A 13,468-nucleotide genomic window follows, 5' to 3' on the forward strand; every position below is an offset into this window, starting at 1 on the left:
CCATGAGGAGAGCCAGTCATTCCCTCTTTTTCTAAAGCCCCCACCTCACCCGGTGAGAACACTGTGGCTGTAGGACTGAGTGCACCCACTGTGCTGGACAGCCTTGCTATTCAGTCTGTCCCCTACAGTTACGAACTATTTGTCAACACACAAACCTGAACTGAGGTTCTAGCTTCTCTAGGTGGGAAGGAGAGAGTTTTAATCAGGAAGTAACGTTATTACATTTCATTTTTAAAAGACCACTGTGCAGTATGGGCCAAAGTGGACAAGAGTGAAAGCCGGGTTATTCAGTTTACTGGTGAATACAAAGCGCATGTTGTATAGTAAGTTTTAAATTAATCTTGAATCAAGACCAATGTTTCACACACCAGGATCTTGAATGCAGTTTTATTTACAAAAGGAAGTATAGCCTAAAACAATTCTTTCTTGGCCTCCACTAAACTACCAGGTCTCACTGTGAGGCTGATGCACAGCACTCCCCCAGATGGTATTTGGTACAGTTCTCTGCTCCCTTCCACCAGGTCCAGCCTCCAGCCCCCCTAGATGAACTGCAGCTTATCCTTCGAGGCCCAGCTCAGATGTCCTCCCCCCAGGCGGAGCCACTCTGTCCTTCAGCCTCTACATGGGGTATGCATGGGTTGGCTTTCCTCCACAGGGTTGCATCTTGAAGGCAGAGACATGTTCTCATATTTGCATCTTCAGTGCTAAGCACAGATGCCCAGTATATGTGTGTGGAATTCAATGTTCAAATAAATCGTGTACCCCAGCCAGTTCATTCCATTTCATTAGGGCTTGGTCTGCTCTCCTGCGCAGCTCTAGCATCTCTCAGAGCAAGGAGTTGACCAGAATTCCTTGGAGATTTAATGTTGTGGCTGCTGGCCATACACAGTAAGAGCAACATGGGAGGAAGAGATTTTTTTTTAGGGGAAGATACTGGTCATCATCTCTCAGAAATAAATGAGGGTGACAGATAGTGAGAAATGATCTAAATTAGCATTTGCTCAGCTATAATTGGTGAAATAACCTGGTCTCCTGGTTACATTCCATGGGGAAGGATTTCAGGAGGCAGAGAACACAGGATATTCACAAGTCCACAAATTTAGGTAAAATTCCCGTGGTGTTCCTAAGGGTCTTTTTGCCTTTGTTTTTAAAGATACAAAAACTATTTTAAACAGCTGAAATGGGAGGCTGAACCATACATACCAGGGTGTCTGTTTCAGTCAAGCTGTCATCTTGATTTTTAATCCAAGCAGATTTGACTTTTTCTAGAGCAGCCAATTCCATCTGTAAAAATTATAATAATTAGTCATCACCAATCCAAATGATCACCACCAACTTGTTTTCTAGGTACCTTAGAAACTTAAATATTTCACTTATTCTAAAGATGTAATGCACCCTTGGGGATTTTCATCTTATAACCATCTTATAAAGAGGTTATTTTGGTGAAAACTAAGCCAGAGGTCAGTCATTTTTATAATCACTAAATCAACAACACAGTGAGACATGGAACCCATAGTTTCTGACTCTCACAAGATGTCATTAGGGAAGAGAAGCTCAAAGTTTAGAGGGCTTTGCTGTGGGGTCCATAAAGTCTTGCCCTGGACTCAGTAAAGTCCCTCACCAGGAGGAACATATGGGGCCCCTTCTGCTTATCAAATTGCTGAGAAGAAAGAAGGATCTTATAGTTCAGGTCCTTGATTTTGAGAATGAAGACATTCATAGTAGCCAAATGCTTTTTGCTTGATGTTAAACATCTAGAAAACCCTCAAACAGAATATACCAAACAAAGACAACCAATGGTAAGCCTTTTAGGTGTGAACTAATTATCCCTTTGTTCCCAACTCTTAGCATTTCGCATAAATATTAAAAATTTATTTTGCCAATACAGATACACAGCCAGGATTTTCATATTTGCTAATATTGCTTCTGGTTGTGCATGTACCAATGTCAACATCATGAGCAGTTAAGAGTTATGGGACTTAGACACAGAAAAGGTATTTAAAAAAAAACAAAACTGCCCTAACCGGTTTGGCTCAGTGGATAGAGCGTCGGCCTGCGGACTGAAGGGTCCCGGGTTCGATTCCGGTCAAGGGCATGTACCTTGGTTGTGGGCACATCCCCAGTAGGGGATGTGCAGGAGGCAGCTGATCGATGTTTCTCTCCCATCGATGTTTCTAACTCTCTATCCCTCTCCCTTCCTCTCTGTAAAAAATCAATACAATATATTTAAAAAAAAAAATGTCTGCCGTCACTGCCAAATGTCCCCTGGGAGATAACTAGTCATCCCTGGTTGAGAACCACTGCTCTAAGCCAGCTCCAAGACTAACCCAACATACTTTAAACAGACCCTGTGACCTCAGATTTTGAGATGGTTTGGTTCAGAGCCATACACAATCAGCTGCCTCCAGATTGCACAGCTACGTCATTTACACACTATGTAATAACCAATGTTAACAGAGTGGAATCATGGCAAAGTCCTGGTCAGACTTAAGACTAAAGAGGATTTCACTCAATTTTGGGTCTCAGTGTGACAAATGATGGGCGATAACACCATTTTGCTGGAAGGGTTTTTTTGTTTTGTTTGTTTAATATATTTAAAAAAATTTATTTCAGAGAGGAAGGGAGAGGGAGAGATAGAAACATCAATGATGAGAGAGAATCATTGGTCAGCTGCCTCCTGCACGTCCCCACCAGGGATCGAGCACACAACCCAGGCATGTGCCCTTGACTGGAATCAAACCCAGGACCCTTCAGTCCGCACGCTCTATCCATTGAGCCAAACCAGCTAGGGCTGCTGGAAGGTTTTAGAGTATCATGCCCTGCAGCCACAGCTGGCACACCCAACAACATCTTTAACTTGGTTTGGGGTTGGAGGGCACCTGTCAGCTATTTACTGACTCTCCTGGATGTCCCTGGCAACCCACTAGGAGCAAACTCCAACTCTCTGAGTTTCTACTCCTGCTCCTATAGATACTAAGGGCTTTTCTCTCTGCAGGAGCCTGGTACACTGGCAGTGCAGTAGCCGTATGTATCTAACTGTGGCACTGGAGGCAGATGCTAGTACTCTGAAGCACTGTGCCTTGGGGCAATGCTGGCTGCTGCAGAGGGTGCACAGGCTCCTGTGTGTGGGTGGGAGGTGTGTGGGGGATGTTTTCGGCTATCACTGTGATGAAGTACTAGTCTCTACCACCACTATGTACAGTGCATGGAAGCAGCAGTCTTTAGCAGCAGGCAGTCCTGATGGAGGGCTGCGTCTCCTGACTGCCCCAGCGGCAGCACTGGCAGGGCCTATTGTTACCAGCTTGCACAGCAAATAATGTCGCTGCTGTGTGCTCAGGTCTTGGGAAAACTCAACAACTGTAATAATTTGTATTAGCAGAAATTCCTTCTGCTTCTAGTGATAAACAAAACCCTCTAAAATTTGGGGAACAAAAAGAAAGATTAAGAAAAGTAAACAAATAGCAATGATAGGATATCAGGGAGCAAGGACCAAAGGGGCAGCACGTGCAGGCCTGCCTATGGAGCACAAGCTCAGTATTTTTTTCCTAATACCTTTACAAGTTCTCCATGTAAGAGCACAGCCTCGCTCTGTCCTTCCTTCCCAAAGAGCCTTTCATACGAAAGAATTCCAAAGTTCCACACCCACATCAAAACATATGGGGCTCTTCAGAATAGAAATATCACAGAGAATCAGCAAAGCGAATTTGAAATCTAGCCAAGAAAACCAGAATTTGAAGGACTCACTAGAAAGACATCTAGCTTCTATTAGTCGCAGTATATCAATCCGTCCACCAACCAGACACCATGACAGAGGGTTTACTTGCATCCTCTCACTGTATCTTCACACTGCCGTGTAAGGCATGCGCTTTATAGAGCTACACCAATGAGGAATGAAGGTGTGGCAACTGGCCAAGTACAGTCAGTGGACTGGTGAAGTCAAGATTCAAACTCAGGCCCTAACTGGTTTGGCTCAGTGGATAGAGCGTTGGTTGGGCTGCGGACTCAAGGGTCCCAGGTTCGATTCCGGTCAAGGGCATGTACCTTGGTTGCAGGCACATAACCCAGTAGGGGGTGTGCAGGAGGCAGCTGATCGATGTTTCTTTCTCATCGATGTTTCTAACTCTCTATCCCTCTCTCTTCCTCTCTGTAAAAAAATCAATAAAATATATATTTAAAAAAAAAAAAAGATTCAAACTCAGTCTGACTCCAGAGCACATGCTTTCAGTCCAGCCCTACCCTGCCCCAAATAAACGTTTTGCCTAAACAGGGACCCTTAGGCCATGATATTGTAAAGACTGCTACTCAATTGCCTTTTGAGCAACCTAGGCTCCTATGCCAGCACCTTTTCCTTATGAATAAGGCACCCACGGCTCAGAGCACTAAGGAGATTTTTCTAAATGTTGTAAGCCATATAACAAGACTAAAGTAAAGCCTACACACACATCCCAACAACCCAGAAACACCGTCATTAGTAGAAAAGAGTTTTCTTATTGATTTAATACCAACGGTCCTTAGCATTTACTGAGCGGTCACCCGCTGGGTGCTATGCTGGTGCTCTAGGGCACTGCCTCAGTTATCATTTAACTGCATTTTGTTTCAGCAGAGTCCCGTTCTGCATTCCTAGGACACTGTAAGGTCTTCCCTCCGCAGGTCCCAGGTTTCTCTCTAGAAGAGTCATCCCTTATATTTACTTTTAAGACGGAATCTGGCTCTAGTGGCCAAGGATCTGTCCATGTGGACAGTGACGATTCAGCAGGGCCATCCAGCAGCCCCTGGAGAAAGAGCAGCCGCCTCCTAAACACAAATAGTAAAGTGAGACCACCTCAGCTCCAGATCATACGAGCCTGGGCTGGAAAGCTGCTGAGGGCACGGGGTCTGCAAGTGACAGGCCTGGTTTCCCTGTGGCGGGATTCTCAGTGATTCCAGGTGCTGGCTGCTTTTCCATCCCTCCTTTCCTCACGAACGCCACCTGGTGTCACCATTCTAGGGCCTGACTGCCTGCTGTGCCTTTACCAGGAAGAGGGATTAGGTGGAAGACAGCCCCATCTGGAGGCAGCAGGCAGTAAGGCAGCCCACCAGCTGCCCCACTAGCTAGCTAGCTGCACACTTGGGACAGGTGGCAGCCCTTCCATAGACAGTGCTTTTCAGGGGCTGGGGCACCTCACATGCTTCATATTATTCCCCACAATTAATACCTATTTGCAGGATGAATTTTGTATCCCTTCTCTGAAAGGGTCAAGAATAGGAAGACTTAAAAGATTCAATTTCTTTGACCTAAGACAAGACATTGGGCTTTCTAAAATCGTGCACATCGTCTTCTTGCCTTTAGTTGTAAACGAGGGGAAGAACAGCTTCCCAGGGCCTGAGATAGACAGAGCATCAACCTGGGTCCCTGCCTCTGATCCTCTACTGGGAGAACCTTCCCAAGCAGGAACAGAGCATGGTCCAGGGTGATGCTGGGCTCCTGGGGTGCTACAGCAGTCAGCACCTTTCTCCTCTTGTCATCAGGCAAAAGGGGAACCCGCCCACTAAATTTTAAATTATTTGAGAGCACTGCCCCCTTTATAAACAAACCTACATATGTTCTGTGTCTCCTGAATAGACCTGTGGGCTTCCGGCCCACTTTGCACCTGTTCTTTCTCCAGCCTGGAATGCCTAATCGATTACCACTGGTCGGACGCCATACTCCCAGCTACCGTGTGACAGACACTGAGGGAGAGGTTTTGAGGCACTGTGTGCTCTGGGAGGGAAGGCTCCAACTGAGGGTGGGATCAGACCAAAAAGAACACCCAACCGGTTACAGCAAGGCCCTCAGACAGCTAAGCGCCCAGCGAGGACTGAGATGACAACCGAGGTTGAAACAAGAGGAGATGCTCTTCTGAGGTCACAAAATGAGCCAAGAGCAGAGGGCCCAGAGTGTTAAGCCCCACACTTCCCAAGTCCCTCTCCCCTTTCCCATAGCCATTGGTCTTGCTCACAGGGCTGGTAGTGTCTTTGCCGAGGCTGCCCTTGCTGTTGAGGCTGCCAATCTCCGTCTGTGAGCTGGACTGCGACATCCCCTCAAAGAAAGGCCTGCGGTGAGGAAGCACAGCCAGGTCAGTGGCCCCCAGAACAGCTGCTCCTGGGGAGCTGGGTAGAGCTGGTGTTCAAGAAAGATCAATGACCTGGCTTCAAGGACACCTAGTGAGGAAGGACAGAGCAGAGGCTGGACAGTAGGGACCTGGACTGAAGGACTTTTGTCGGTTAGAAGCAAACACAATGAACTTTACCCAGATAGCTGGAGGCTCAACAAGAATGAAGAATCGAGATTCCTGGTAATGGGGGAAGTGAGGGAGGGTCTAGGAAGGAGAGGTACGGGGAGACAATTTGCTAGAGGAGGTGGGCTCTCACTTAAGCTTGGGCTTTGGAGTGCTAAGGATGCTCTCCGTCTCCTCCATTTCAGGGCCACTGTCGCTGGGGTTGTACATCTCCAGACTGTCATACAGTTCATCCAAGTCCTCCTCCACCTCGCGGATCTGCTCCCGGGATACGTGTTCCAGGCCAAAGCCCACCTGCAGGGAAAAAGGTCTTTAGTTTAGTGTAACCCCTCTTCACAATTATGGTGGACGTGCAGCTCCTTCCTCCTGACAGGTACCACTGGCCTCCCTAGACAGTCCCTATTAAGGGACAGGCCACAGCTTCACCCTCCTCGGGGTAGTCTCTGTGAAGCTGGTGTCAGGAAAAGTGGCAGTGCTAGCATCTCTCTCCCAAGGAACGGGCACAAGAAAACCCAGAAGCCATGACCCAGTGACAACTGGCACCAGGCTGGCTAGAGCCCAGGGAGAGACTGCGGCTCTATCATTGGCCAGTTCTTGGTTACTCAAGGTCTGAGCACTGAAGACGCTCCGGCCTCACACAGCTACTGCTCACGATGTCCCCCTTGGAATGGGCGGGAAAGGGAACCTACAACAACTGGATTTACTGCTGATCCCCTGTACCAGAGGCTGGGTATTAAGCAATGGCTGGGTGTAACCCTGCTGCCCCATCTCCAAATACTGAAAAGCCTTGGGTGCTACATGTGAAGTCTTTCTCTTTTCAAGTAGCTTAAAGCCCTTCTTTAGCTACCTTCTCGCTTGGGGGTCCCGGAATCTTGACTCCCAGTGGCAATGAAGACTGCACCCCAAGAACAAGGGTGCAACTCAGGGAGATTTACTCACCATCAACCTTGAGAGTAAGGGGTCGTACCTCATCTGAAACTTTAAACCGCTTCAAGAGGGCCACAAACTTCTGTTTGATGTTAGGTTGCTGTAGGGACAAATGGCACAACAGTTCTTAACACCCACTTGTGACCAATCAACAGAGGGATCCAGAGCCCATTTTGTGAGAAACTATGGGAGGACACAAAGGTGGGAAGAGACAGCGTCTACCCTCTGGCACTTCAAATCTATGACTAATTCCAGGGCACAGCACTGGTCCCTGGTGCTGTGGGCACAGGTGCAAGAAGGAGATCTCAGGGTCCCCAGGGCCCTGCACCACGCTCGCGCTGGTAACATTACATGTGCACCTGCACTCATTACTTTCTCTTGCCCTTCAGATCCATGGTGCCGACCACCTGCACGTACACAGGCATCTCAAACTCAGCATTTCCAAAACAGGAACTCATTGTCTTCTCCTTATATCCCCTACCCTGGTTACTGATGTCACCATTCACCCAATTGCCTGACTCTGGAGTCTCTCCCCTCTCCTTTCTGCCCTGTGTTCCTTAACTGCTACCCTCTCTCCATCTGTAACACCAAAGCTTTCCTCTAGGCCTTTCTCCTCGCCTCCCTGGGATCACTGCATCAGCCTTCAGCAGGCACCTGCCCGTGTCCAGCCACTTTCCAGTCTGTCCCCTCTAAAATCCAGTGACCACTCCAAATGCAGATCTAATCATGTTACTCTCCGACCTGGGGGTCTTAGTGGGCCCGTACTGCCGAGGTGACAGAGATTAAGTGTCAAACCAATGTCTGCCCCAAGGGCTAGTTCTGTCTCTAGCCTCATGTCATCCTTCAACCCCTCAACCCCATATTCAAGTGGAAACTAACTGCTTCCAGTTCTGTGAAGAGCTGGGCCTCTCTACTGGTATCTGCTGCCTTGACTAAACCTTGCCCCCAAATCCACCTGGCAAGGTTCTCTTTATCCTGAGAAACCCACATCTCAGCATCTCCTCCCTGAAGCCCTCCTGGCACTCCTGCTCAGTTGGTCTCGTTTGCCTTTGGCCACCTCTATCCCTTACACAAAGCTCTATCCTCCGGCACCCATCCCACTGAGCTGTTTAGATGTGTTTGTGTCACTAGACACTGTGAGCTCCTTGATGGCATGGACTGGCCTTCCTTATCTCTCTGTCTTCAACTCTGGGCGCAATGCCTACCTTGTGGCCGTAAGTACTTCCTGCCTGAATGACAGTCTCACTATTTGGGGATGGAAAAGACCAACTTGCAAGTAAGACTGCGCTACGCCTTCAAGAAAGGGCAGGGCTTCCAAAGGAGGAAAGGTCATTCATAGCAGAGAAAAAACTTGGGATCACAGCGACAGAAGTATAAGAAGAACAGCGCGTCGATTCGTGTCTAGAACACCACGTTCTTGGAAGGGAGAGAATAAAGCATGTGCACAAAAGGAGACAGAAACTGAAGAACAATTACCACGCCTCTGGCAATCTGACTGAAAAGTGCCTGCAGCTAGTAACAAAAGCCTGTGGGGGAGTGGATAGTGTTCAGAGGAGCACTGAACGCTGGCCCTGTAGCGGGGAAGCTATGGCGACCACAGGAAGAGGTGGTTTCTAAAGCTTCAGGGGGCACCCTGTGGGAAGAAAATGGGGCCTCTGTGGTTACAGAGCAGGAAAAGGGAAAGCCTAGCAGAAGGAACTACATCAGAGAGCCATCCTCTAGCCTCACCCACTCTCAGAGGACAGTGGCTCTGGTGACGTCCCCTCCCGCCCCCTGCCCCTTGCCTATTTTGGAGAGCCAATCAAGGACCAGCCACCGAGGACTATGAAACAGTTTCACACTCTCTAGTCATTATTCCGCAGGGGAACCAAGGTCACAGTCTTGAGGACTCACATGGAAGTGGTACCTCAGGAGGATTGGAGATGACAGTGTCGTTTCACGGTGGAATGCCAGGCTCAGATACAATAATCCATCTGGAAGATCTGGCCCACATTTATGTCACCCTGAAGGTGATGGGAATCTCTGCTCTTGGGATCCCTATACTACTAGCTCTGCACTAAAGAGAATCAGGAAGCCTCTGGGGAAAAAATGAAACTGTGAAATTCTCTTCTAAAAAACTCCTAACACTTTTGCCTCTCCCACATTTTCACACAGGAACTCGATCATCAAAGTTAATTTAGAAATTCAGATATTAAGTGTTTCAGGACTCTAATTTCACCAAAAATAGTGACTCCTGAGGAAATCTTATGAAGGAGATATATAATCCAAAGGCATTTGTCTCTAAGGTTATGGACCCATTAAGGCAGGAACTGTATCTAATGTAATTAAACCTTATCAAGTCCACAGTTCTAAGCGCTAGCCGATTATTTCTGGGTAAATCCAACACATGACTAGAAACAGCGATCCTCCTAGAGAGAGGACTGGCTTTCTCCATGAAGTGGACAGTACGTAATGTGAACCACCCATCCCCTGGGAGGGAAGGTGGGGTGTCTGCGGTGTTCTGCTCCCGGAGGAAGCATTACCTGTTCCAAAGTTTCAAATAACGGTTCTCAACCTTTTTTCTATCCTAAGACAATGGTTACAACCGTGATTCTTAATTAGGTGGTGGAGGAGGCAGTGCACAGGGGTGTATCAGAACCTTGAAGGGATGGTCATGTGCAGGCTTTAAAACCTTGAGTAGACCCTCCCATGCCTGCGCCATCAACTGAAAATCTCAGCTCAAACATTCCCCAGACCTTTGCAGCTCACCCGTGTGATGGCAGAGGTTGAGGTGAGTTTCCTCCGGGTCTTCTTTACTTTCCGTAGATCCTCATCTTCATAGAACAGGTCCTAGGTTGGGAGAGGATAGAGTGAGGTTGGGAAACCCCAGGAGGTCTGGCATTGCTTCTCAGACACGGCCTGTGGAAAGTTACCTGCCCGTGCAGTGGGTCATCACTGCCTTCCTGTTCTGAAGAGAAACTCTCTTCCTCTTCCTCAGAATAATTGTCAATATCAGGAGAACGATCTGGAAACAGACACCTCAGTAAGAAAACCTCGCAATGGGAAGGTCTGGCCCACGAGACTGGTGGAATCATGGCTCTCCGCGGGTGGAAATATGGCAGGGGTGGAGGAAGGCCACAGCCATGGTAGGCAACGTTATATTTTCAGGGATCTCTAAACTTCTCCTTCCTAAGGACATTTTAGGCACTATCTCATTAAACGTCCCCACATGGAGATCAGGTGATGGGCTCCTTCTGGATCCACAGGGTCTCCAGACACTGCAAACATCTTACCAGATAGCTTGGATTTGATTCCTTCATGGTCAATGGGCTGGCTGGACAGGGAGTAGATCTTTATTTCTGCCACAGGCACGGAGACGTCCTTCACGTTGCTGTGCAGGCCCAGCACCAGGGCGCCTTCATTAGGGTGCTGCATCACCTGAGGTCACAGTGGCAATGGAAACGCCTTACTGCAGAGGGGTCCGCAGAAGTGTCCGTTTCCATAAACCCAAGTGGACGTGCAAGCCAACGGGAATGGCATTCTGCTAGTACATTTCCTTTCTCACTATCTTCCAGTGTATGGCTACTCTCCTATTCTTGTCAAGGGCTTATGTTAAAACGGTCTCTGGAAGTGCCAGCCACGGGTCAGACCATGTGCGTAAAGATAACAATCAAGGCCTGAGATCGAAAATGGCTGCCAAAGTCTAGGATGACATTCTAGCTTAGGTCCTTCACAGAGAAACTAGTTCTCCAGGCTGGGTGGGGCCAGCCTGCACGTGGCGGTCACCTGTGCTCACCTCACAATGAGGAAAAGGACCTACAGTACAGGAGAAAATGGAGGGCGTGACACAGCTGGGAATGCGGCGTCCAGATCCCTGCACTGCCCCCAAAACCTCGTATTGATACCAAACCTGAAGAGGACAGAAAGATGGGTGGGACTATCCCACATGTTCTATTTATTATGGCCACATTTTCCCCTACTTAATGCACTAAAGTACAGAAGTAAGTTTGAGAACTGATTTGTGGCCCCCCGCTGCTTCCCCTTTGCCACAGCTGAGAGGATCTGCCTGGCATGGAGGGGAACTGCAAGCACACCGAGGATCACAGGAGCCTGTTTCTTACATTGGAGAGGTAATCAGACACATGAAAAGGCTAGAATAAGCCCTATGGTGTTGGACTGGAATTGATTGGTATGTGGGCTTATGATTAGATAGATATAGATGGGGAAATAGATATGATGTGTATGGATACATATGTGCATACACATATATGTACATATATTTTCTGGCTCTGTTTAGAAGTGGTGATACCCCAGCTGGGAAAATGAACACTCCTAGTACCCAGATCTTGGTTACTAAATGCCATATTCCACTAAAAGGAACCAGGGCTCTTCAGAGGATCAGTTCGTTCCAAGGCTGGGTCAGGAAAGTACAAGATGAGCCTAATACTTTATATCAGAAAGTAAAGAAGTATGTGGAGAATAAAAAAGGATAGCCTGGCCAGCGTGGCTCAGTGGTTGAGCATCGACCTATGAACCAGGAGGTCACAGTTCGATTCCCAGTCAGGGCACATGACTGGGTTGCCTGCTCGATCCCCAGTGTGGGGCGTGCAGGAGGCAACTGATGGATGATTCTCTCTCATCATTGATGTTTCTATCTCTCTCTCCCTCTCACTTCCTCTCTGAAATCAATACAAATATATATATTTTTAAAAAAGGATATAAGAGCTAGCCAGAGGGGCTCCTACTGGCTAAATTTGAAATAATTTGAGCCTCGAAGTAAATAATGATAGATTAGACTTCACCATAAAGCAGGAATCCATAAGTCCATTACTGATTCAAATAAATTAATAAACCAATAAACGGGGAAGAAAGGAAAGCTCCGTCTTATAACAGAAAGCCAACTAATAATATATAGAAGGAATGGTGGGGTTAGAAATTCACTGCAACTATCAAAGCAGTAACTGATTCAGGCAAGAATCACAGATGCTCCAACTAGTTGGTGAAAAAGACTGTTCCACAGTCTCAAAATATTTCCCTATAAAATATTTTTTAAATTGGTAAATACAAAATATTTACTAGCTTTATATTGGAAATCTTGGCAGACACCATTTTAATCAAGCAATAAAAGTTAACATCACTTCCAAAACCGGTTTGGCTCAGTGGATAGAGCGTCGGCCTGCGGACTGAAGGGTCCCGGGTTCGATTCCGGTCAAGGGCATGTACCTTGGTTGCGGGCACATCCCCAGTGGGGGGTGTGCAGGAGGCAGCTGATCGATGTTTCTCTCTCATCGATGTTTCTGACTCTCTATCCCTCTCCCTTCCTCTCTGTAAAATATCAATAAAATATATTAAAAAAAAAAAAAAAGTTAACATCACCAGTAATGGGACAAATCACTAGAAGAGCACAGCATTAATTCTATGGTAATTCTGCAAAAAATACATAATCTGAACCTAATCTTCAGAAAACATCAGACAAATCCAAATGAGCAGCATTCCATAAAATCACCAGCCTATACTATTAAAAAAATGTTAAGGGCATGAAAGACAAGGCCTGTTGTGGGTTGAAGGAGACTAAAGAGACATGACAACCAAATGCAACAATAATCCTAGGTTAAATCCTGGGCCTAGAAAGGATGTTACTGAAGCCTGGCACACTCATCGGAATGGGGACTGTGAGTTAGATGGTAACCTTGTATCAGTGACACTGTCCTTATCTTCATGAAGGCATGGTGTTCACATAACTTAGGAAATTAACATAGAGCAATATTAATGTGCAATGGGACATCATGTCTGCAACTTACTCTCAATGGTTCAGAAAAGAAAATACGCATAAATATATACACAGAGAAAAATAAGGCAAATATGGTAATATGTTAACACTGAGAATCTGGTAAAGCTAATATGAGAATTCCTTATATATTCTTACAACCTTTCTGTAAGTTTGAATTTTTTAAAATATATTTTATTGATTTTTTACAGAGAGGAAAGGAGAGGGATAGAGAGTTAGAAACATAGATTAGAGAGAAACATCGATCAGCTGCCTACTGGGGATGTGGCCGCAACCAAGGTACATGCCCTTGACCGGAATCGAACCTGGGACCCTTGAGTCTGCAGGCCGACGCTCTATCCACTGAGCAAAACCAGTCAGGGCATGAATTTTTTTTTTAAGTTAAAGAAAAAACTTGATGTGTAGGAGAAAGTACTTGAAAAAAGAGGTATATCCTGCATTTCCAATATAAGAATTAACTTATCAAATGAAACACCCCGCCAGCAGGCTGGGAAAATCATTTGCTGGGCTTTCATGG

General features: G+C 46.8%; 1 protein-coding gene across 1 annotated transcript in view; it reads right to left on the bottom strand.

Moving 5' to 3' along the window:
• The window catches only part of PACS1 (phosphofurin acidic cluster sorting protein 1), a 103,523-nt gene that overhangs the window by 13,385 nt on the left and 76,670 nt on the right, over nt 1–13,468 (bottom strand). The window contains exons 5-11 of the mRNA XM_080642562.1: nt 10,457–10,601; nt 10,097–10,188; nt 9,933–10,013; nt 7,225–7,284; nt 6,391–6,551; nt 5,979–6,072; nt 1,204–1,284 (exon numbers count right to left, since the gene is read on the bottom strand). Of these exons, the coding sequence (XP_080498688.1) occupies nt 1,204–1,284; nt 5,979–6,072; nt 6,391–6,551; nt 7,225–7,284; nt 9,933–10,013; nt 10,097–10,188; nt 10,457–10,601 (714 nt within the window). The remainder of the gene's footprint in view (nt 1–1,203; nt 1,285–5,978; nt 6,073–6,390; nt 6,552–7,224; nt 7,285–9,932; nt 10,014–10,096; nt 10,189–10,456; nt 10,602–13,468) is intronic.

This window comes from Plecotus auritus (genome assembly GCF_963455305.1).
Source record: "Plecotus auritus genome assembly, chromosome: 9".
Lineage (NCBI taxonomy): Eukaryota > Metazoa > Chordata > Mammalia > Chiroptera > Vespertilionidae > Plecotus > Plecotus auritus.